We start from the raw sequence: 21,478 nt of genomic DNA on the forward strand, positions 1-21,478 counted from the left end.
CAGTTCTCATTTCTAATGGTGACACAGAAGATGGTGGACGTCTCTTTCAAATCTGAGGCTGTAATCTTTAAAATGAATGTGACAGGCCAAGTTATGTGCGCTTGTGCTAGACGCAAAGAGCAAACGGAGAAGGTTTCAAATTCATTTATTATCTCATTTATCTGTCTGGATAAAGGTGAAGGGATCAACGTTTCTTCTCCTCCATCGTCCCTGCAGACGGCAGCTGGTTGTAGGTCTGAGTCCAGAACTTCACGTAAAACGATCTCAGGTCGTAGCTGAGAGGAAGAATGGATTTAACACGTTAAACCTCAGGATCAAAATAAAACACAGCAGAGTGAAGAGGAACGACAGAAATCTGGACATCATTTACATCCTCCTACTGGATCCCATTGGATCCTGATGGATCCCATTGGATCCCGATGGATCCCATGATACATCAAGTGTTCGCCTAGAGAAACTGATTATTGTTAAGACAATAATCAGTTTTCATGTTTAAACTTGACCAACTTTCTTCTTCACACATTTTCTGCTGTATTTAAATTTGATCTTGTTTATAATCCTCCCTCTCAAATCTGGAAATAGATCTATGAAGACCAGATTCATCCGACCACACAGCCTGAAGGTGAGGATAAGACAGAAATGTGTGAGCTGAGGACAGCTTGGCCGTACTCCCGGAGGATCCTGCTACCTGACGGAGGACTTGCTCATGGAGTTGTTTATCACCAGGTACGGCTGGCGGTACTTGGTGAAGGCGGGCCACAGAACCGGGACTTTACTGTTGCCTCTGCTGGGATCTCTGGAGAGAAAAGGACATTCCTTTATCAGGGTAAATCATACCAGTTTAAACCAGTTCACACCAGTTTAAACAGACAAATCCAGATCATCAGTTTGGCTCCAGTTTACAAGTTATTCTGATCCAGGTTGGATCTGGGTCCACATCACTTTATAGAACTGTAATCACACTAAAACTACTTGCTTTTCTTGTTTCCACACTTTCTGATCGAATCATTGAAGTTACTGCAGACATGTTGATCTGAACCAAACCTGGATAAACCAGAATAAAGTCTAGTTCATCTATCCCAGTTTGCTCCACCAGTTCACACCAGTTAGTGTCACACCAGACCAGTGCAGCCAGACAGGCAACATTTAAACAAACTGGATAAACTTCTTCTGGCCGTTTCAGACCAGTTAGTTGTGTGCTGCCCCAGTTGGACCCTGCTGGTGGTCTCAGTGCATGCTGGGAGTTTACCCGGTCTTGGCGAAGTTGGTCCAGTAGGCGATCATGTAGCCGGACAGGTCTCTGTGTCGGGGGAAGTAGACCAGCGGGAGGGAGAACGGTTTCCCGAACAGATACTGCAGGTCCTCTGCGTGCTCCGCCTCCACCCAGCGCGGGAACCCCGGGATCCGCGTCTTCATGTTGAACAGGTAGGAGTAGGTACCGGCCCCGCTGAGGGACACACAGGGCCACAGGTAAGCACTTTGAAAGTGTAAAGGTTCTGTTCTGATCGGACCCAAACAGCACCAGCAGGACGTGGGCAGTAATGGATGAGAAGAGTCGCAGCTGACCTGGTGTTGTTGGCGTGGAGCTGGAGGGCAATCTGGGTCGGTACCAGGAACAGGAAGTCTGTCTCGATGTCGGCCACTGTCTTCTTTACTATGGCCGGATCTGGAGCCAAACCCCAGTGGGCGGAGTAGACATCGAAGGCCGAGGAGACGCCGGCATCCCCCTTCTCTTTAGTCAGGCCAGTCAGAAGACCTTTGACCTGGTCTCTGAGGAGGAAACCAGACCAATTCACACGTCTTCCACCAGTCTGGAGTCTTCAAGACAATCCTCAAATATCAAATATCATGACTAACACAGTGGTGGCTTCCTTCATGTTGTTGATTGAAGGAACATCGATTCCAGCAAATATGTGTCCATCCATGCTGTTCACACCTGCCAGGTAGTCAAACTGAGCCGCATTGTGAAACAGCTTGCCTGGATCATCTGGGATGAAATCACCGTCAACCACCGGCGCGAGCTGGAGCAGGTCCATGACGGGACCTGAGCAGAGAGCAGAGACGCTGACCTGTCTGCAGGGAAACACTCGACAGACAGGTCCGAGTCAGCAGACTGCTCCACATCCCAACAGTGGAGAAGAAACACTGATGCAGGAGAAAATGAACCAAACCAGAAATGGAAAACTCGTCTGAAAGTTCAACAGATGGACATTGGGTTGAGTTCAGACCTTTCCCGAAAATATCCAGCAGGTTAATTTTTCCTGCCATGGTGAGTTTGACGGGGTCGGCCGTCTTCAGGCAGGCCAGCATGTCGTCTTCCTGGGTTTGCCAACAGTTGACTTTACGAGCAATCTGCAGAGACACAAGCAGCCAGAAGTTCCTGCTGGACTGGCGGGTTGCATGTCAGGCCTGTAACCTCCTTAAAAGTTATAAAATATGATCTTTGTCCTGTAAAATTAATTTAACACATTAATTATTCAAATTTTAATGCAATGAATCCATTTTTACATACAAACTGAATGTGTATAATAGCACTTTGGTTGAAAATCTAAACATATGAAAAACAAAGATAAGATAAATCTTAATTGTCACAAGAACAACAAAATTCAAATATCTTTGTTGTTTATTTTTTCAGTAATTTGCCAGTAAAAAAGGTTTGAATTGTCAATGTTGCTTATTTTGTAGAGTTTCAGGTTAAAATGTGATAAATTAATTACAGATCCTGAAATGAACTAAAGATGCGGATGATGTTTGAGTGAGAACCTTTTTAGCGAAAGCCATGGGGCTCTTCTGGAGGGCCCAGGGGCTGAGGGCCACGCCGCCCTGGCAGATGGCTCTGCGGAACAGCCCTTTACTGTGAGGCGACAGCATCTGGCACACAACCCAGCACCAGTCATCGGACGGAAACCTCTTCCTCTAACAGGATGTTGGGGGTCACGGTTGTTACCTGGAAGTTGACGCTGGCAGCTCCGGCTGACTGGCCAAAGATGGTGATGTTGTCCGGGTTCCCTCCGAAGGCCCGGATGTTCCTGCGGACCCAGGAGATGGCGGCGTGCTGGTCCCATAGACCGTAGTTACCTGAGAGGAACAGGAGGTCACCTGCTGGCTGTTTGACCTTAACGATGGAGCCTCATTACAGCACAACTAGAGGTCACCATCCGGCATGGATCACCAGGGTCTGACTGCAGCAACAGAACCAGGATTTAAATTCTGCCGTTGGTCCAAATGTCCTAACCTTCCAGAACCAAACTTGTTTTCTTGTCTCTGATCAGAAATAATTTTCTCCAAATGTTCATGAACCTGAACATCAGTCTAACGGAACAAGCTGCTTCACACCTGAAGCGTCGCCTGTGGTTCTCACCGCTCTGCAGCTGAGCTAACAGAAACCTGGTTTACCTGCTGGAAGCCAGATAAGGATCCCAGGAGTACTGAGAAATCTGCAAATGATCCCAAAGCAACATGTCATTCACAGATATTTCAGCTTCACTATGATATGCTGATGATCCTGTTTCCTTGTTTCGACTCAGACATTCAGTTTATCTGTTGCTTCCTTCATCAGAATAGCAAATGAGCCGGTGTGATCGATGGGCAGCTGCTGTGCCCTCAAACAACACAACATTTCTAATGCAGGAAATCCACACTGAGCCTCGGAAAACTGTTTTAGAGCAGCTTACAGGAACACCGATGATGACTTAGTTTTGTCTTCACCTGGCAGTCGTTCATCTCCAGAGCTGAGGAAACCCAGAGTACCAACTCTGTAGTTCACCGTGACAACAATGACCCCCCCCCTGTCGGCCATCTCCTTCCCATCATAAAGAGACTCTCCGAAAACTTCCACATCGTTGGACGCTCCCAGCAGGAAGGCTCCTCCAAAAAGGTACACCATCACTGGGAGGTTGGTGGACACTGGAGACAGAGATCGGACATGAGAGGGTTCATTCAAGGAGATGCAGTTCCTCTGGTGTCCACCAGGGGCTGCTGTGAACAATCACTGGAAAATCACATTTAGAGATGAGCAGTTCCTGATTCATGAGGGGACACGGCGATGAGAGGGGGGACACGGCGATGAGAGATGGGACACGGCGATGAGAGAGGGGACACGGCGAAGAGAGGGGACACGGCGATGAGAGGGGGGACACGGCGATGAGAGAGGGGACACGACGATGAGAGGGGACACGGCGATGAGAGATGGGACACGGCGATGAGAGGGGGGACACGGCGATGAGAGGGGGGACACGGCGAAGAGAGGGACACGGCGATGAGAGGGACACGGCGATGAGAGGGGACACGGCGAAGAGAGGGACACGGCGAAGAGAGGGACACGGCGATGAGAGGGGGACACGGCGATGAGAGGGGGGACACGCGATGAGAGGGGGACACGGCGAAGAGAGGGACACGGCGATGAGAGGGGGGACACGATGAGAGAGGGACACGACGATGAGAGGGACACGGCGATGAGAGATGGGACACGGCGATGAGAGAGGGGACACGGCGATGAGAGGGGACACGGCGAAGAGAGGGACAGCGATGAGAGGGGACACGGCGATGAGAGGGGGACACGGCGAAGAGAGGGACACGGCGAAGAGAGGGACACGGCGATGAGAGGGGGGACACGGCGATGAGAGGGGGGGGGACACGATGAGAGGGACACGGCGATGAGAGGGGGACACGGCGAAGAGAGGGGACACGGCGATGAGGGGGGACACGGCGATGAGAGATGGGACACGGCGATGAGAGGGGGGACACGGCGAAGAGAGGGGACACGGCGATGAGAGGGGGGACACGGCGATGAGAGGGGACACGGCGATGAGAGGGGGGACACGGCGAAGAGAGGGGACACGGCGATGAGAGGGGGACAGCGATGAGAGAGGGACACGGCGATGAGAGGGGACACGGCGATGAGAGGGGGACACGCGATGAGAGGGGGACACGGCGAAGAGAGGGGACACGGCGATGAGAGGGGACACGCCGAGGAGAGGGGGGACACGGCAAAGAGAGGGGACACGGCGATGAGAGGGGGGACACGGCCATGAGGGAGGACACGGCGAGGAGAGGGGGGACACGGCGATGAGAGATGGGACACGGCGATGAGGCGAAGAGAGGGACACGGCGATGAGAGGGGGGACACGGCGATGAGAGATGGGACACGGCGATGAGAGAGGGGACACGGCGAAGAGAGGGGACACGGCGATGAGAGGGGGGACACGGCGATGAGAGAGGGGACACGACGATGAGAGGGGACACGGCGATGAGAGATGGGACACGGCGATGAGAGGGGGGACACGGCGATGAGAGGGGGACACGCGATGAGAGGGGACACGGCGAAGAGAGTGGACACGGCGAAGAGAGGGGACACGGCGATGAGAGGGGACACGGCGATGAGAGGGGGGACACGGCGATGAGAGGGGGGACACGGCGATGAGAGGGGGGACACGGCGATGAGAGATGGGACACGGCGATGAGAGAGGGGACACGGCGATGAGAGGGGACACGGCGATGAGAGGGGGGACACGGCGATGAGAGATGGGACACGGCGATGAGAGAGGGGACACGGCGAAGAGAGATGGGACACGGCGATGAGAGGGGACACGGCGATGAGAGGGGGGACACGGCGATGAGAGGGGACACGGCGATGAGAGAGGGGACACGGCGAAGAGAGGGGACACGGCGATGAGAGGGGACACGGCGATGAGAGGGGGGACACGGCGATGAGAGGGGGGACACGGCGATGAGAGGGGACACGGCGGAGAGAGGGGACACGGCGAGGAGAGGGGGGACACGCGAAGAGAGAGGGACACGGCGATGAGAGGGGGGACACGGCAAAGAGACGCGATGAGAGGGGGGACACGGCGATGAGAGTTGGGACACGGCGATGAGAGAGGGGACACGGCGAAGAGAGGGGACACGGCGATGAGAGGGGACACGGCGATGAGAGGGGACACGGCGATGAGAGAGGGGACACGGCGAAGAGAGGGGACACGGCGATGAGAGGGGGGACACGGCGATGAGAGAGGGGACACGGCGATGAGAGGGGACACGGCGATGAGAGATGGGACACGGCGATGAGAGGGGGGACACGGCGATGAGAGGGGGGACACGGCGATGAGAGGGGACACGGCGATGAGAGGGGGGACACGGCGAAGAGAGGGGACACGGCGATGAGAGGGGACACGGCGATGAGAGGGGGGACACGGTGAAGAGAGAGGGGAGGCGATTACAGGACATTTACCACATCAGACTTCGACCCTGTTTCTCACATCAGACTTCGACCCTGTTTCTCACCTGACAGTCCGTGTGGAACAAAAATGTTCAGGTAGAGACAATCCTCGCTGCCCTGGGTTTTGGTTTGCAACAGCGTCACCTGCAGGCAGCGCTCCCTGAACTTTGTGGCGATTAAAACTCCTGAAAACAGTTGGCAGAAACCAAACAGCATGTAACCTGACCTGGTTTATTAATGAAGCAACACTTAGACAAGTCTGAACTCTACAGGACATCGACTGGAAACAGGAGCAAAATGACTGAACATGTTCAACATGGTAGTGAACGTTTACCTACAGGTTCAAGAGGAAAACTTGAAATCTTCATGCTTCAAACTGGAAACCAGTTCATCAGATTCTTTGAAAACAACATTTTCAGTCCTGATTTAAAGGAGCCACTAGTTTTTCCACGTCTCCGGTTTTCACAAGGGAGGAAATCCCACCTCATTATTGGGGGGTCAGAAAAGTTACATTGAAATGTAACAAGGTTTAAAAAGTTTTCATTGGACCAAAAATGAAGCACAACAAACGAGTTTTTCTCAGTAAATAAACTGTTGAGACCCAGAGAGTCAAACCAAACTCTAAATGTTTAGATCTGAGTTTGGTTCAGAGTCACTGATCTGACTCTGCTACACTTTTACAAACATTTAACATTTAAAAACAAGTTTTAATGAGTGACTCCACTTAAGAACATTTCTCACAAATATTGATTTATTGCAGTGGCTCTGAATCCAAGTTATGTGTTATTTAAATTATAACTTAAGTTGCTATAAATGTTTTGTTGTTTATTTTTCCATGTCCTAGATGGCTGAGAACCTTTTAATATGTAGAAATTGAATATCTGGAGAATCATAACTTCAACTTAACGCTCAAAGCACCAAGAACTTTATGGAAACATATTCAGATTTTATTGTGCGGTTTTAAGGGCTCTATGTTGAAGATGATAAGAAATAAAGACATGCTTTATTTTTACCTTCAGCTGCAGTGGCGCATCTGCTCTCGGCTTCCGTACTGAGCTAACGGCTAGTGCTAACGCTCAGCCGCTCCAGTTTCAAACCTTTCTCACTAAAGTAAGAGTTAGAGAGCTAAATGGAACTGAAATTTTGGCTACCTTCGACAAAAGAGGGAGCTAAGTTCATCAAAGCAATGTAGCAGTTTAGCTAGTTTTGATTTAAGGCCGTTTATCAAGATTCAAAGTAATGAAATAAACTGCAGTCTGATTTTAATTGTTCAAGTGTTTCTTCCTATTGAGCAGCAAAAGGAAATAAAATGTGTTTCATGTCTTTTGCTGAAAGTATTTAGTTTGTTCTGCAGAGCTGCAGCTAACAGCTAGGTTCTACCGGTACCGGTACCGTTCAGCTGTTGCTCCTCCTACACTTTGGACTGAACCATTGTTCTAACACTGGGGGGGCTGAGATGACGGGTGGATTTATTTTGTTTTGTTTTTTTTGTTTCTGTTGCCTTTTAATATTGATATTGTTTGAATACAACAGTTTCCTTCTTGATTTCTTTGGGGCTTCTGGACTTTCCAAGGTTGGGGGTCCAGGCTCCCCGGGATTCACAGCCATGGGTTTGTATGAATTGTTGCTGTTATGAATTATGAATAACACAAATTTTAGTGTTTAGTGGTAGATTCTGGTAGTTGCTGCCTAACTAATAAAAAGTGGTGTTGATAAGTGAACATGTGACTCTGAGGCCAGAGTGAACCGTTAACATTTAAAACGGTCATGAACCAACCGCAAAAAATCATCAACCGACTGATTTTTCCCCATAGGTGCTGCACCAGAACCAGAACCAGCGCCCCGGTGACACCGTGGACTTACCGTCCCAACCGGGATGAGGTTTAGGTTTCTCCCACTTCCCAGGAACGTCAGCGAAGGGGACGCCTTTAAACTCCTCCACCGTCCGGAAGAGACCCGTCCCAACGTTCAACCCCTCCACAGCGCCGCCCTCAGTCTGGACCACACCCAGCTGCACACACACACACAGGGACACACACAGAGACACACACACACAGAGACACACACACAGGGACACACACACAGAGACACACACACACAGGGACACACACACAGGGACACACACACAGAGACACACACACAGGGACACACACACAGAGACACACACACAGGGACACACACACACACACAGAGACACACACACACAGGGACACACACACAGAGACACACAAACACACACAGGGACACACACACAGGGACACACACACAGAGACACACACACAGGGACACACACACAGGGACACACACACAGGGACACACACACAGAGACACAGTTAGGAGGCTTCTTATGCAAACTGTCCAAATCTTATTTTCTCATTTAAAGCAGGGTGTTGGCGGTGTGATGCTGAGGAACCACTGAGTGAAGAAGTGCAGGAATATGACCAAGATGTTTAGAGTTGGGTTGAAGTGGACCAGAACCAGAACCAGAACCAGAACCAGAAGTGAAAAATAAGGAAAAAAGCAGAAAGAATCTGAAGGTTTTCTCTGGTTCTGCTGTTTTCTCCTGTTTCCAGACATACATAAATAAAAAACGTTCAGGCGAAGTCGAGTTTCTCCCGTCTGACCTGCTGATCAGAGGAAGGAGTCAGAGTGAAGCGGACCGACCTTCGCAGCTGCAGCGGACCTCAGGACCAGCCCGACCAGAACCAGGTGGATCATCATGATGTGTGTCTTCCTCCTGCAGAACCTCCTGCTTTATATCGCCTGGTGGGGCGTTCAGGTCGGCTCAGAAACACGACGCCTCCACACTGGATGACTCTTCTTGACGTCATGTGACCTTGTGCGTCTCCGCCCAGAACCGAGTCACTGTGAGTTTTACCTGGAAAAGCAAGAAGGAACAAGATCTGTGGCACGAGGGGAGGAATCCATCAGAGAAACGTCCAGCCCAGCTGCTGCCGACTCTTCAGACAACAACATGCATTCAGCTGCACAACTCAGAAAAACACAACATTTCTATTTACTGATTAACTTCATTCATTTGACCAATTTTTGTATATCATTAAAAATGGTACAGAGAAAAAATTAGTTGATCAATTATTGCTAAAATCAAGAAGTGAATTAAAAAAAATTAAAAACAAACACGCATATATATATACATACATATATATACATATATATATGTATCTATATATATGTATGAGTGGCATTTATTAAAAGGGAAAATAAAACGAAATTGAATTAAATTCTTTCTCAGGCTATATATATTATATATATGAATATATATATATAGTGTGTGGTTCTGAAGGTCGGGTGGATCATCAACCATATGCTATCATAGCTATATATATACACACAGCTGCTGTTTACAGGGGCACCTGAAGGCAGCACCAGGGCAGTTCAGCTCTGACCTCAGAAAACCCAGATTCACCAAAACTTCTGCTTTCTAATTTTACATCTCCTGTTTCTGCCCATGTGAATCAGCAAAGGTCAGAGGTCACCGCAGTGACCTGTAACATGGATCAGACCACAGACCCTTCTGGTTTTAGTAAAGCTCTGCTTACTGCCTTCGCCTCATTCAAGGCCTGGAAATGGGTGAAAAGTAACTGGAGTGTAAAAGCAAAGAGAAGTTATTTTCTGCATCATCAGCAGCTTCTACTGAGACACACTCAGATTTAAATAATCCTGGTGGCCTTGAACGTCTCCTCAGACAACACCATCTGTCTCTGCTACTGAGCAGGATCCCTGGTTTTCATTTTCCCCACCGCTGCTCATGTTCCTCAACGCTTCATGTCCGATAAAGCTAGTATGTTTTCCTGCTGATCTCCTTTCCAAACGGTGATCTTAAAATGTTCAAGAGGAGTAAAAAACCCTAAAAGCTTATTGGCTCCCACGCCATATGGTATATATAGTATGTTTTCAGATGGACCCCCGTTTTCATTATTGATCTAATAACCAGGATCCATCTGAATACACAGAATGAGTTTGGAATTCATAAATTCTTCTTCATAGTCCTTTTCGAAACATTAAGCTTACTGAAGCTACAAATTTCCATTCCTTGTTTATGTCTGCTATTTTATGCTGTTATGTTCTAAATAAATACATAAAAAAAAACAAATTTATTTAAGAATACATTTGCTGTTATGTTCTAAATAAATACATAAAAAAAAACAAATTTATTTAAGAATACATTTGTTTATTTAAGAAACTACTTTTTCTTACCGCTGCTCGTGTTCCTGAACGCTTCATAGAGACCGGTTCCTTTCCTTTCCTGGAGAAACTCATTTTTCCTACCGCCGCTAGCGACCCTGAACAACTCTGGACATTGATTGGCAGCCACAGGTGCCAGCATGCAGCGGTGGGCGGGGCTTGCTGTCACTGGACGTGTCCGCTGTCAGCTGGGCTCAACAGGTCTGAAGGTACCGAAGCTTCTAAACCGGGCTTTGGGGGGTTCGTTTGGTCCGGAACCGGTTCTGATCGCTGCTCAGCAGGCGGCACGCGGCCGCTGCCGGTCCGGAATACGGTTCTGTTCGCTCCGCTGGCAGCCTGCTCCGAGCCTGTTAGCTTAGCTCTTAGCTTCCAGGTGTTTTTAAGCCGCTGAGTGACGTCACACAGAGTAAATAACGGCGCTGACGTCAGAGGCCACTCGGAAGTTTGCTTCTGTTCATTTAACTGATTATTTGGAAGAAATATGTTGAATTTGTCTCGTAAATTGAGTTTTAACGGATTTAGTTGAAATAAACGGTGAATGTTCCTGCGCTGTGACCCGGAAGTGGAAACGTGACCCCTGAGTTTATCCTGAAGGACATGTGAAGCCTTTAAATAGGCTGGTAATAAAACACGTCAGTCAGGTGGATCAGGTTCTGAGTTCGGTTCTGGTCTACTTTAGACAGAAAGCGTTCGGATCTGAAATCTTTTTTAATCCTTCATTTCAAACATTTTTTAGAAAATAGTCAGAAAACTTTCAGAAAACAATTCTTGATATTCTGCCGTTTTAGTCACAGCGACTGTCAGTTATAGTTTATACGGAGGAATAGCCGTTAATGAGGTCAAAGGTCAGAAAAACGGAGAAAGTTCCGGAAACAAAAACCATTAAACTGTTTTTTCTATTAAATAATTGAATTGAACAGCAGTGAGTTTCCAGCTGGTTCTGGTCAGATCCAGAACCTCCTCAGCCCGACCAGAACCTCCTGTTGCAGGATGTCCAGAGAGCCACTGAGTGTTCCGGACCTGCTGCTCTGTCTGGAGAGTTCGGAGCTGCAGGAGCTGGAGCGGGTCAGAACCGCCATCAACCAGCAGCTGAGTTCAGGTGAGTCCAGCAGGCCGCCCCTCCTGCGTCCTGCTGGCTCGGTCTGACTGTAGTTCTGTTTGCAGACAGAGGGGGCGCTGTTCTGTCCTCACTGGTGGAGCGTTACCTGGACTCCTCCTCCTCTCAGGTGCTGCTGCTGCTCTCCTCCATCAGGGAGCCTCACCACAAGGTGAGTGGCCCGTCCTCACCTTGTGTGGCGCTTTTCAGCCAGGTAACGGGTCGGCTCCGCCCCCCAGGTGCTGCTGGAGAAGCTGAATGAGGCGCTGACCCGACCCGGAAGCAGAGCGGCGGCCATCGCCCTGCTGGGTCACCTGATCCGGAAGCAGCCGCCCTGGATCCACCACATCAGCCAGGCACCGGTTCTGCCGACGCTGCTGCGCTGTCTCAAGGTACCAACCCGGAACAGCAGCAGAACCAATCGGTCCAGAGCCAGAACCAGCAGGTTCGGCCCAGTTCTGCTCAGATCTTGTGTTTGCGTTGCAGACGGATGGAGATGTGGCGGTTCTGGTCAGCGGGGTTCTGGTCCTGGTCGCGCTGTTGCCCATGATCCCTCAGGCCGGGAAGCAGCACATCTACGACTTCTTCGACGTCTTCGGTCGCCTGGCGTCCCGGAGCTACAGGAACCCCGGTAAACCGGGCCGGAGGGGGGCGGGGCTCCGGGTGGAACTCCAGGTTCTGATTGGCCGCCGCTGTTTCCCACAGGTCAGGTGAGCGCGGCGCACCTGGTGCACCTCCATGCTGCCGTTTACTCGCTGTTCCACCGTCTGTACGGGATGTTCCCCTGCAACTTCGTCTCCTACCTGAGGCTGCACTACGGCATGAAGGAGAACCAGGACACCTTCCAGGAGCTGGTCAAGGTCAGAACCGGGCCGGAACCGGGTCAGAACCGGTCGACCAAATGAAACCAGAACCAGTTCAGGGCTCCTTCCAGAGTAGCTGGGTCGGTGCTGGAGGTCCGGTCTCCTGCAGGGTTCTGATGCTTACATGGTTCTGACCAGACCAGATGAAGCGGTGCCGGTTCTGATTCCACTCTTCTTCCCTTCCAGCCAATGTTGGAACATGTTCGGATCCACCCAGAACTCGTGACCGGAACTCAGGACTCCGAACTGGACCCGTCCAGGTGAGCCGACCAGAACCATTCACACCCCGCTTACCGGGACCAGAACCCACACCGGACCTCCTGGTTTCTGAATCGGTTCGGGTCCACCGTTTGGGTCAGGACTGGTTCTGACCCCTGACCTCTGACCCCAGGTGGAGGAGCTGTGAGGTCCATGACATCATCATGGAGTGCTGCCGACTGTCTCTGGACCCGCTGGAGGACGCCTGCTGCCCCGCCCCCTCGCCTCACCTGGACCTCAGCCCCGCCCCCCAGGTCTGGCAGCCAATCGGCAGCTCAGGTGAGGAACAGAACCACAGAGGTTCGGTTGGAGGTCCGGTTGGAGGTCCAACCATGACACTGTTTCTGTTCGTCTGTTGGCAGGAAGTTCAGTGGGTCAGCTGACTCTAAGCCCCTCCCACATCCAGGTAACTCACACACAGCCGTCCCACCTGGGCCAAAACCGGTCAGCTAGCAGTCGGCTCTGGTACCAGCAGAAAGACCCGGTTCTCTTGGGAACCAGAACAACCAGCATGTTACTCCACCTGTGTGTTCAGGCTGATGATGTCACATGGAGCCCCTCCTCTCAATGTGGATTGGCCACGCCCCCTCCTGAGCTTGCATCTCCAGGCCCCGCCCCCTCGCTGAGCAGGTGTACCTCCATCTCAGGTGAACACCCTCACCTGTGTGTGTGTGTGTGTGTGTGTGTGTGTGTGTGTCAGGGGCAGCCCCGTCTAACGCCGTCTGTGTGTTTGTAGGAGTGAAATGTCCCTCACCTGACTCTGTACCTGTGACCACGCCCAGTGAAGGTAGCCACCAACCTGCCGGCGGCGTCCAGGTGAGATCAGGTGTCTCTGTCGAGGAGCAGCGGGAAGATGGCCGCTGTCTGTCCTCACAGGTGAAGCAGCAGCCAATCAGAGCGCAGGATGAGACGAGCCTGAGTCATGTCGTCAACGGTAACTATTAGCTAATAACGGTAACAACTAGAGGAAGTGGCGCATCAGAGCAGCCATGTTGGTCACGTTCCTGTGTTAGATTTAGAGAGGCTAACAACTAGCATGCTGAGGCTAGTTAGCCCAGCATTAATCATTATTCAGATCAGTAGCTTAGCCTCCTGCTAGTGGGAAGTAGCCACTGCTGGGTGGACAGTCGTCTCCATTTGGTGCTTATTAGCTACTAGCTAATTACTAGTAGCTAATAATCTACTAACTAAGCTAATAACTATTAGTTAGTAGCTACTAACTATTAGCTAGTAGCTAATAACTATTAGCTAGTAGCTAATAACTATTAGCTAGTAGCTAATAACTATTAGCCAGTAGCTAATAACTATTAGCTACTAGCTACTAACTATTAGCTACTAGCTAATAACTATTAGCTAATAATTCTGACTTAATGCGTCTTAAACACAAACCTTGTTTGTCTGCAGACGTCACACCACCATCTTCCTCCTCCCAGTTCCTCTTTCTTACTTCCACCACCAGCAGCAGTGACTCACCAGTTGACCCCGCCCCCTCTCCCAGCGGCCCCGCCCCCTCTGCTCCTGGCCCCGCCCCTCCCTATGAGCAGCTGTTTGAGCTGGCTCTGCCTCACGCGGCCACACTCTTCATCAGGAGGAAGACGCAGGTGAGCCCAGCTGGTGGAGGGCAGGTGAACCTTCTGCTCAGAGTGCTGAGTGTCTTCTGTCCTGCAGGAGACGCTGGCGAGCGCTGCAGGGCAGCAGCAACAGGTGGAGGAGGAGCGGAGCACCATGTCTCCTCTGAAGGTTCTGGAGCAGATGATCATTCATGGGAGCGACGCTCATGAGCGCCTCGGCAGGAGGTGAGCTTCAGGAGGGTTGCTGGTTGGAAACCGGCCTCACCTGGCTGCTGAGGGTCATGTGACCGCGCTGTGATGTCACTACAGGTCGTCAGCGGGGAGCAGGTCGGACCGGAGTCACCTGGGAGGTAAAAAGCAGAGCATGAAAAGCAAAGGCACCCAACCCTCAGGAAGCTCGCCAGCGCCACCTGCAGCTCCTGTCAAGCTTGTGCGCTTCCTCTGTTTCCATGACAACATCTGGCAGGAAGCTGAACGCTTCCCGACCCAGTTATGATTCTGAGAATTTTCAGCTCAGAGTCACAGTGGTTCTGACCCGGTTAAACAATCAGAACCTTCTGGGTTCTGTCTCCAGCTGCTGGAGGACTTCCTGGTTTCTGTCCAATCAGAGCCCAGAGAGACACGCCCACCGACTGACTTCCTGTCCTCAGTCAGAGGGCTGTGACGTCCCCAAACCGGCAGCAGGTGGCGCTGCAGAGTTTACAGCTTTCCTGTGAACAGCCTGTAGATGGCGGTGTGGCGCAGCGAGCAGCCCGTCTGTTAGCAACTGGTCACTAACCAGTTTGACCAGTCGGGCTGCAAACGGCATGTTTACCGTGGGTGTGTTTGTGGGAGTTTTCTTTGTGGTGCCGGGTGGAGCAGTGTGAGGTCAGAGGTCAGCCTCCTGTCTGTGTGTGGCGCTAGGCCCCGCCCCCCAGGGGGAGGAGCTTCAGAGGAGCCAGCTGCTGCTGGTCCACAGCCGGCTTCAGTACGAGCGCTTCAAGCGCCAGCAGCACGCCATCAGGAACCGCCGCCTGCTGCGTCGGGTCATCAACGCCACGGCGCTGGAGGAGCAGGCGGTCGCCATGGTAACAGTCCCCGCCCACACAGGGCCGTCCCGCGGCGGGCCGCTCTCCAAGTTTAACCCTCTGCTGTCTTTGGAGGCAGAAGGCGCAGCTGGGCGTTCAGGACCAGGAGATCCGCAGCCTGAGGTCGAGTCTGAGCGAAGAGCAGCGGCGCCTCAACCAGCTGCAACAGGACGGACGGACCCAAACGGACCACCTGCTGGACCAGAACCAGCAGCTGCTCCTGCAGCAACAGCGCCACCAGCAGGACAACCAGCAGCTTCAGGTCAGCAGCTGACACACAGCGCACTCTGCTCCTATTGGCTGACTACAAGCAGCGTGTGCTGTGATTGGCTGTTTCAGAGCGACCTAGAGGACTGTCATGGCCGGCTGAGGGAGCTGGAGGCGGAGCTCCAGGGAGCCAATAGGAGGGCCAAACACGCTGAGCACCAGCTGACCCAGCTGGGCCTGAAGGTGAGAGCAACTCTGATTGGCTGAGTCAACAGGAAGTGGTTCTGGTACCAAACAGATTCGGAGGTGACATCAGACTCTACCGGATGAATACTGGATTCATCCGGTACTTCCTGCCAGTGGCGAGAGCTGGATGACCTGGATGACCTGGATGACCTGAATGACCAGGATGACCTGGATGACCAAGATGACCTGGATGACCTGGATGACTTGGATGACCTGGATGACTTGGATGACCTGGATGACCAGGATGAAATGGATGACCTGGATGACCAGGATGAAATGGATGACCAGGATGAAATGGATGACTTGGATGACCTGGATGACCAGGATGACCTGGATGACCAGGATGACCTGGATGTCCAGGATGACCTGGATGACCTGGATGACCAAGATGACCTGGATGACCAAGATGACCAGGATGACCAGGATGACCTGGATGTCCAGGATGACCTGGATGACCAGGATGACCTGGATGACCAGGATGACCTGGATGTCCAGGATGACCTGGATGACCAGGATGACCTGGATGACCAAGATGACCTGGATGATCAGGATGACCTGGATGACCAGGATGACCTGGATGTCCAGGATGACCTGGATGACCCGGATGACTTGGATGACCTGGATGACCAGGATGAAATGGATGACCTGGATGACCAGGATGAAATGGATGACTTGGATGACCTGGATGACCAGGATGACTTGGATGACCTGGATGACCAGGATGACTTGGATGATCAGGATGACCAGGATGACCTGGATGATCAGGATGACCTGGATGACCTGGATGATCAGGATGACCTGGATGACCTGGATGACTTGGATGACCTGGATGACCTGGATGACTTGGATGACCTGGATGACTTGGATGACCTGGATGACCGCCCCGCCGTAAAATACCGTTAAATGTGGCGTCCTGTATTGGACCGATACATAACTGTCCGATAGACAAGCCTGTCACACATCAACACCAAATGTAACAATAATGACCAAAATAAAACACAGGAAGTATTAAGGTCAGCTAAATTCTGGTGGCGGGAGCGAAAGGACCCCAGAACGCTGCGGAGCGACGCTGAACGTCGCCGTTGCCTAGAGACGGACACTGCGCAGCCGCGGCGAGCTGCTAGCAACCCGCGTCTTGTTAAACGGCCACCCGATGCTCCACCGTCCTCAGAAACAAAAACTAGCAGAAATCCAGACGTGAAGACGAGGAAGACGCTCGTTCCAGGCTGAACATGTCAGCGAGGACGGATAACGTGTCCTTCGATGGACAGAAAAGTGTCCGTCGTGGCGCCGTGTGCTGCTGTATGATAGACAGAATGGATCAGGAGAGGAACCGCAGACCCGTCAGAACCTAAAGAACCAGACATCAGTCTCTTCATCCTCAGTCATCTGATATGGTACAGAACATTTTATTATTGATCAGTTTTTATTGAGCTTTTAGTAGACTATTATGGTTTGATTATTTGCTTCGGATGTTGAGTTTGGATGATACTTTATTTAAAATGTAATAGCATTAGCCAGAATAATATAAATACCCATTTAAAGAACAAATCATAATAGATTAACAGTACATACATATTTCCAACATTAAAAAAGTTTGTTAGGACTTTCTGTGAGTTTTATTCAGAAATGTTTTAATATTTTATGAATAATTGGTCAGTGGTCATTTAATGTATTATTTCATTAATATTTTATTAACGTGGTTTATCAGTGTGGATAACCTGACTTCCTATCAATGAAGAAAAAACATCCATCCATCCATTGTCTGTTCACCCTTCGTCCCTAATGGGGTCGGGAGGGTTGCTGGTTCCTCTCCAGCTACTTTCTGGGCGAGAGGCGGGGTCACGGGGTCACCCTGGACAGGTCACCAGTCTGTCGCAGGTCAACACAGAGACACACAACCATTCACACCTAGGGAGAATTTAGAGACCAGTTAACCTGACAGTCATGTTTTTGGACTGTGGGAGGAAGCCGGAGAGAACCCACCATGCACAGGGAGAACATGCAAACTCCATGCAGAAAGACCCCGGGCCGGGAATCGAACCCAGGAAGAAAAAACATGATAACCAAAAATGAACCAGACCTGCAGCCCAGGGGCGGATCTAGACGGGGGCCACGAGGGGAACAAAAGAAATGATACTAAATGTCTTTTGTTAATACTCAGTGGGGATTTTTTAACCTTCACAATTTTTCTTTAACAATGAATTAAACATTACACTGATGAACTTTTAGCTGCTGTATAGAACCACATTTTCCATCTGCTGGATCTGCAACTGGACCTCTGGAGACACAAGTGGCTCTTTGGCTCATTATTAAATGAAATGATGAAATATTAATCTGTTTTTGTTGAACTCTTTTGTAAGTGTCTCCATAAAAACACAGTCTGCACGGCCCCCTGTGGTGAAGAACCTCTAAACAAAACAGTAAAGACCATTTTATATATTTATAAATATATATTAACCATCTATAAGGGACCAGATTTGTATCATCAGCTCATTTTATCCAGATAACAATTTGCAATGCTAAATATTATGATTAGTGATTATTTTACAATAGGCAATGCAGTACTTAATACATTTATAATTATTTTTCTATTTATGAATGAAATTGTGTGCAGCATTGGTTTATTTATTTGAATATTATTTTGTAGTTGTTCAGTACTAAATGTTGTAAATGTATAAAACATCTGGATAAATAACAGGTGAGTCTGATCCTGGTCCTTCATTATTGTTCATTATTCTTGTTGCTGTTTGTTGAAGTTTGATCAGTGATTGTTGTTAGTGACTAGTTCTGACTAGTCATTAATCTGAACCTCTACCTGGATAATAAACTGGTTTTAGGTTTATTAATCCTATGAATTTAATCAAATGTTCTTCAAATGAAATGCAAAGTTTTAAGTAGATTTTATTTTAATTTCCACACTGGGACTGAGAGACTCTACAGCTGCTTGTGTCTCATGAATGTTAGCAGGTTTGATTTCATCCAGAGATTCTGCTTCATATTTACAGCTCTGGAAAAAATAGAAAGTTTCTCTGATTTTACTCTTTTTGTATGTTTGAGTAAAATGAACATTGTTCTTTTGTTCTGTGAATTACTGACAACGTTTCTCTGAAATTCCAAGCAAAAACTTGATATTTATTTTTCAGAAAATGAAAAAAGCTCAAAATAAAAGATGGTTCTTTCAGAAAACAAGTTTATGTTCATTTAGAAACAACAAAATTAATGTTTTAATCCAGGAAGAGTTCAGAAATCAACATTTGGTGGATTAACCAGCAGGTTTCCAATGGGGTTCAGTGATGGGTTCTGTTGGACCATCAGAACCAGAACCAGAGTGAATCCCTTCCAGAACTCTGGTTAGTGGTGTGTGTGTGTGTTTCTGCAGCTGTGCAGCAGTGAGCAGCAGCAGCAGCAGGTCTTCCTGCTGGACCAGCAGCTGGTCCTGCTGAGGGAAACCAACCGAGCTCTGAGCCAGCAGCTGGACGAAGCCGCCGCCCACAGCTGGACCGTAAGTCCTCTGAGCTCCCTGCTGATTGGCTGGAGAGCCGTCTGTAAAGCTGCTGCCTTACAGGAGGAGGCCATGCTGCGGCGCAGCGCGGGCAGCGACTTCCAGAGGCTGAAGGACTGCGACGTCCTGCAGAAACAGAAGCTGGAAGCAGCCGGACACAGAATCACAGAGCTGGAGAGCCAGATGGCCAGGAAGGACAAGCTGATCCTGGAGCTGAAGAAGCTGCTGGAGGAAACCAAGAGCCACAGCAGGTCAGAGTTCGGCGCTGGCAGCCCAGCAGAACCTCACAGTTTCTGTTCAGAGCCTTTTGCTGGGTTTCGGGTTGGAGTCAGAAAGCAGCAGAACATTTTAACTGCAGTTCTTCCTGCTGTGCTTCAGGGCGGAGCTGTCGGCCTCAGAGAGTCGATGTGTGGCCCTGAGGAGAGTCAGCCAGACGCTGCAGACTGAGATGCTCCACCTGTACAGCCAGGTTCACCTGGACACTCACACAGGAAGTGACACGTGCACACGCAGCCCGCCTCTGGATGCTGGCAGCAGGTAAGGCCTTCAGCTCTGAGCCCAGGACGAAGCGCCGGCTGCAGGTCTGTTGATGTCATCTGTGTCTCTCTGGCCAATCAGAAACAGCCCTTCAGCTCAGGATGGCTACAAGCCCCGCCCCTCTTCTTCTTCTGCTGTGGGAATCATAAATGGTGCTGTGGAGACCCTCTCTTCCTCCTCGCCCCTCTCCGCCTCGCCCATCGACTCCCCGCTGGCCGTCGGATCTTTCCTGGAGCAACAAGCGCGGCGGCTGTTTGGGCCGAACAGCCAGAGCCTGGAGGAGGAGGAGGAGGAGGAGGAGGTCCCAGCAGGGAGCCCCCCTCTGGGTCAGGAGGTGGAGGAGGCCACCCTCCTCACTGGGAGTCCTCAGACGGAGCCTCCTGCTCCAGCTGCAGACCTGGAGCTCAGCGTCCGCCAGCGGAGAGACGAGCTCAGCATCATGGACTACAACGAGTCGCTGCCCGAGTTCTGATGGAGGAGGGGGAGGGGTTCACCTGTAAGGGAACCTGGACCTCAGGTGAGGGTCAGACTGGACCCTCCTGGATCAACAGGAAGCAGAATCACTCTCCACTTCCTGAATCACTCTTAGGAAACAGAGAGCCAGATTAGTGAGATGTTGAGATGTCAGACGGTTTCTCATCGTGATCAACTCTGCCGATTCTCTCAGGTTTACGATCAACCAATCAGTGATTGGGTGTTTTATATTGATTGATCTGTGATTTTTCTGTTTCCACCTTTCTAATCTGAAGAATAAAGTCAACTGGAGCTTTATTGTCATCTCAGTCATTTACATACGACAGCAGCTGCCTCACACTGGAAGTCAAGGTAACTTCAGCAAACGATGAATAGATCAATAAACTCAAATATTCTCAAATATTCAGAACCTTCACCTGAAGAAAGAAGAAGTTCAGGGGAAGAAACTTTCTGACAGTAAAACAGGACAAACACTTGAATACTTTCATGACATCATCGATGGATGGATGATAAACTCCCGCGGTGGATAAAACAGCCTCATGCTAGCAGCTAGTAGCTTCATATTATGTTTAGTTCATCCAAACAAGAAGACATTTTGAAAATGGTTGAAGAATAAATTAATCAAAAATAAATGTAAGAAAAAGCCATTTCTTTTTTTTCTTTTTATTGATTTTCATAATTAATGTAAACATCAACATAATTAAACAAAAACAACCCACCCCAAAACAACAAGGAGCACTGCAATGTCCACATAAAAAAACATACATACATACAGCAGTCATGATTCAAAATAGTCACGACTGTCCGACAGCCAAATGAGTGAAATATTGAATGTAAGAGAGAGAGAAAAAAAGATCAAAATAAAAAATTACAGCCTCTGTAAAAAGGATTGCAGTGGGGCCCAGATCCTTTAGATGAAGGTCATGAGTGAGTTTTTCAACTGAGACAATGGCAGAAATCTGTGAAATCCACATATCAACTGTAGGGCCTGCGGTGCTGACCACATTTCTTGGCCAGAAATAAAAGGATTGCCAGCAGATGTTTAGTGTCTGCATTAAGTAAAATGTCTGACAGCCATTTCTTAAAAACTAAAGCAGTTCTCCGTAACTGAAGGGCCATTAAACGACTTTAATAGATCCGTTGGCTTGTTGTGCTAGTGCTAAGAACCCGAGCTAAAACTAGCATGTTGCTTCACTCCTGATGGTTTCCATGTATGTTGTATTTATTTATG

The 21,478-nt window shown here is 49.7% G+C and overlaps 2 protein-coding genes across 6 annotated transcripts; one reads left to right on the forward strand and one right to left on the reverse strand.

Moving 5' to 3' along the window:
- Positions 1-129: 129 nt before the first annotated feature.
- On the reverse strand, positions 130-10,564 carry LOC122828615 (bile salt-activated lipase-like). 3 transcript variants are annotated; one of them, XM_044112334.1, is made up of 13 exons: positions 10,436-10,560; positions 8,882-9,120; positions 8,081-8,228; positions 6,283-6,402; positions 3,709-3,906; positions 2,948-3,078; positions 2,764-2,871; positions 2,229-2,352; positions 1,858-2,044; positions 1,567-1,770; positions 1,250-1,447; positions 689-796; positions 130-275 (listed from the first exon to the last, which is right to left on the reverse strand). In XM_044112334.1, the coding sequence occupies exons 2-13, from the start codon at positions 8,936-8,938 to the stop codon at positions 185-187; spliced, it is 1,674 nt and encodes a 557-aa protein (XP_043968269.1). In that variant the 5' UTR covers positions 8,939-9,120; positions 10,436-10,560; the 3' UTR covers positions 130-184. The 3 variants fall into 3 exon arrangements, with proteins under 3 accessions (XP_043968269.1, XP_043968267.1, XP_043968266.1); XM_044112332.1 differs by having other exon boundaries at positions 8,882-9,095; positions 10,436-10,527; XM_044112331.1 differs by lacking the exon at positions 8,882-9,120 and having other exon boundaries at positions 10,436-10,564.
- Positions 10,549-20,544, forward strand: tsc1a (TSC complex subunit 1a). 3 transcript variants are annotated; one of them, XM_044112284.1, is made up of 21 exons: positions 10,549-10,632; positions 11,344-11,522; positions 11,588-11,691; positions 11,759-11,911; positions 12,006-12,150; positions 12,225-12,379; positions 12,569-12,642; positions 12,774-12,919; positions 13,003-13,046; positions 13,176-13,287; positions 13,377-13,574; positions 14,045-14,241; positions 14,309-14,436; positions 14,521-14,561; positions 15,115-15,278; positions 15,358-15,540; positions 15,618-15,728; positions 19,114-19,236; positions 19,300-19,487; positions 19,615-19,773; positions 19,855-20,544. In XM_044112284.1, exons 2-21 carry the CDS (start codon positions 11,414-11,416, stop codon positions 20,243-20,245), a joined length of 2,925 nt encoding a protein of 974 aa, XP_043968219.1. In that variant the 5' UTR covers positions 10,549-10,632; positions 11,344-11,413; the 3' UTR covers positions 20,246-20,544. The 3 variants fall into 3 exon arrangements, with proteins under 3 accessions (XP_043968219.1, XP_043968220.1, XP_043968218.1); XM_044112285.1 differs by having other exon boundaries at positions 11,413-11,522; XM_044112283.1 differs by having other exon boundaries at positions 10,555-10,632; positions 11,413-11,522; positions 11,592-11,691.
- Positions 20,545-21,478: the final 934 nt, after the last annotated feature.

The sequence above is a fragment of the Gambusia affinis genome, linkage group LG03 (assembly GCF_019740435.1).
Source record: "Gambusia affinis linkage group LG03, SWU_Gaff_1.0, whole genome shotgun sequence".
Taxonomy (NCBI): Eukaryota; Metazoa; Chordata; class Actinopteri; order Cyprinodontiformes; family Poeciliidae; genus Gambusia; species Gambusia affinis.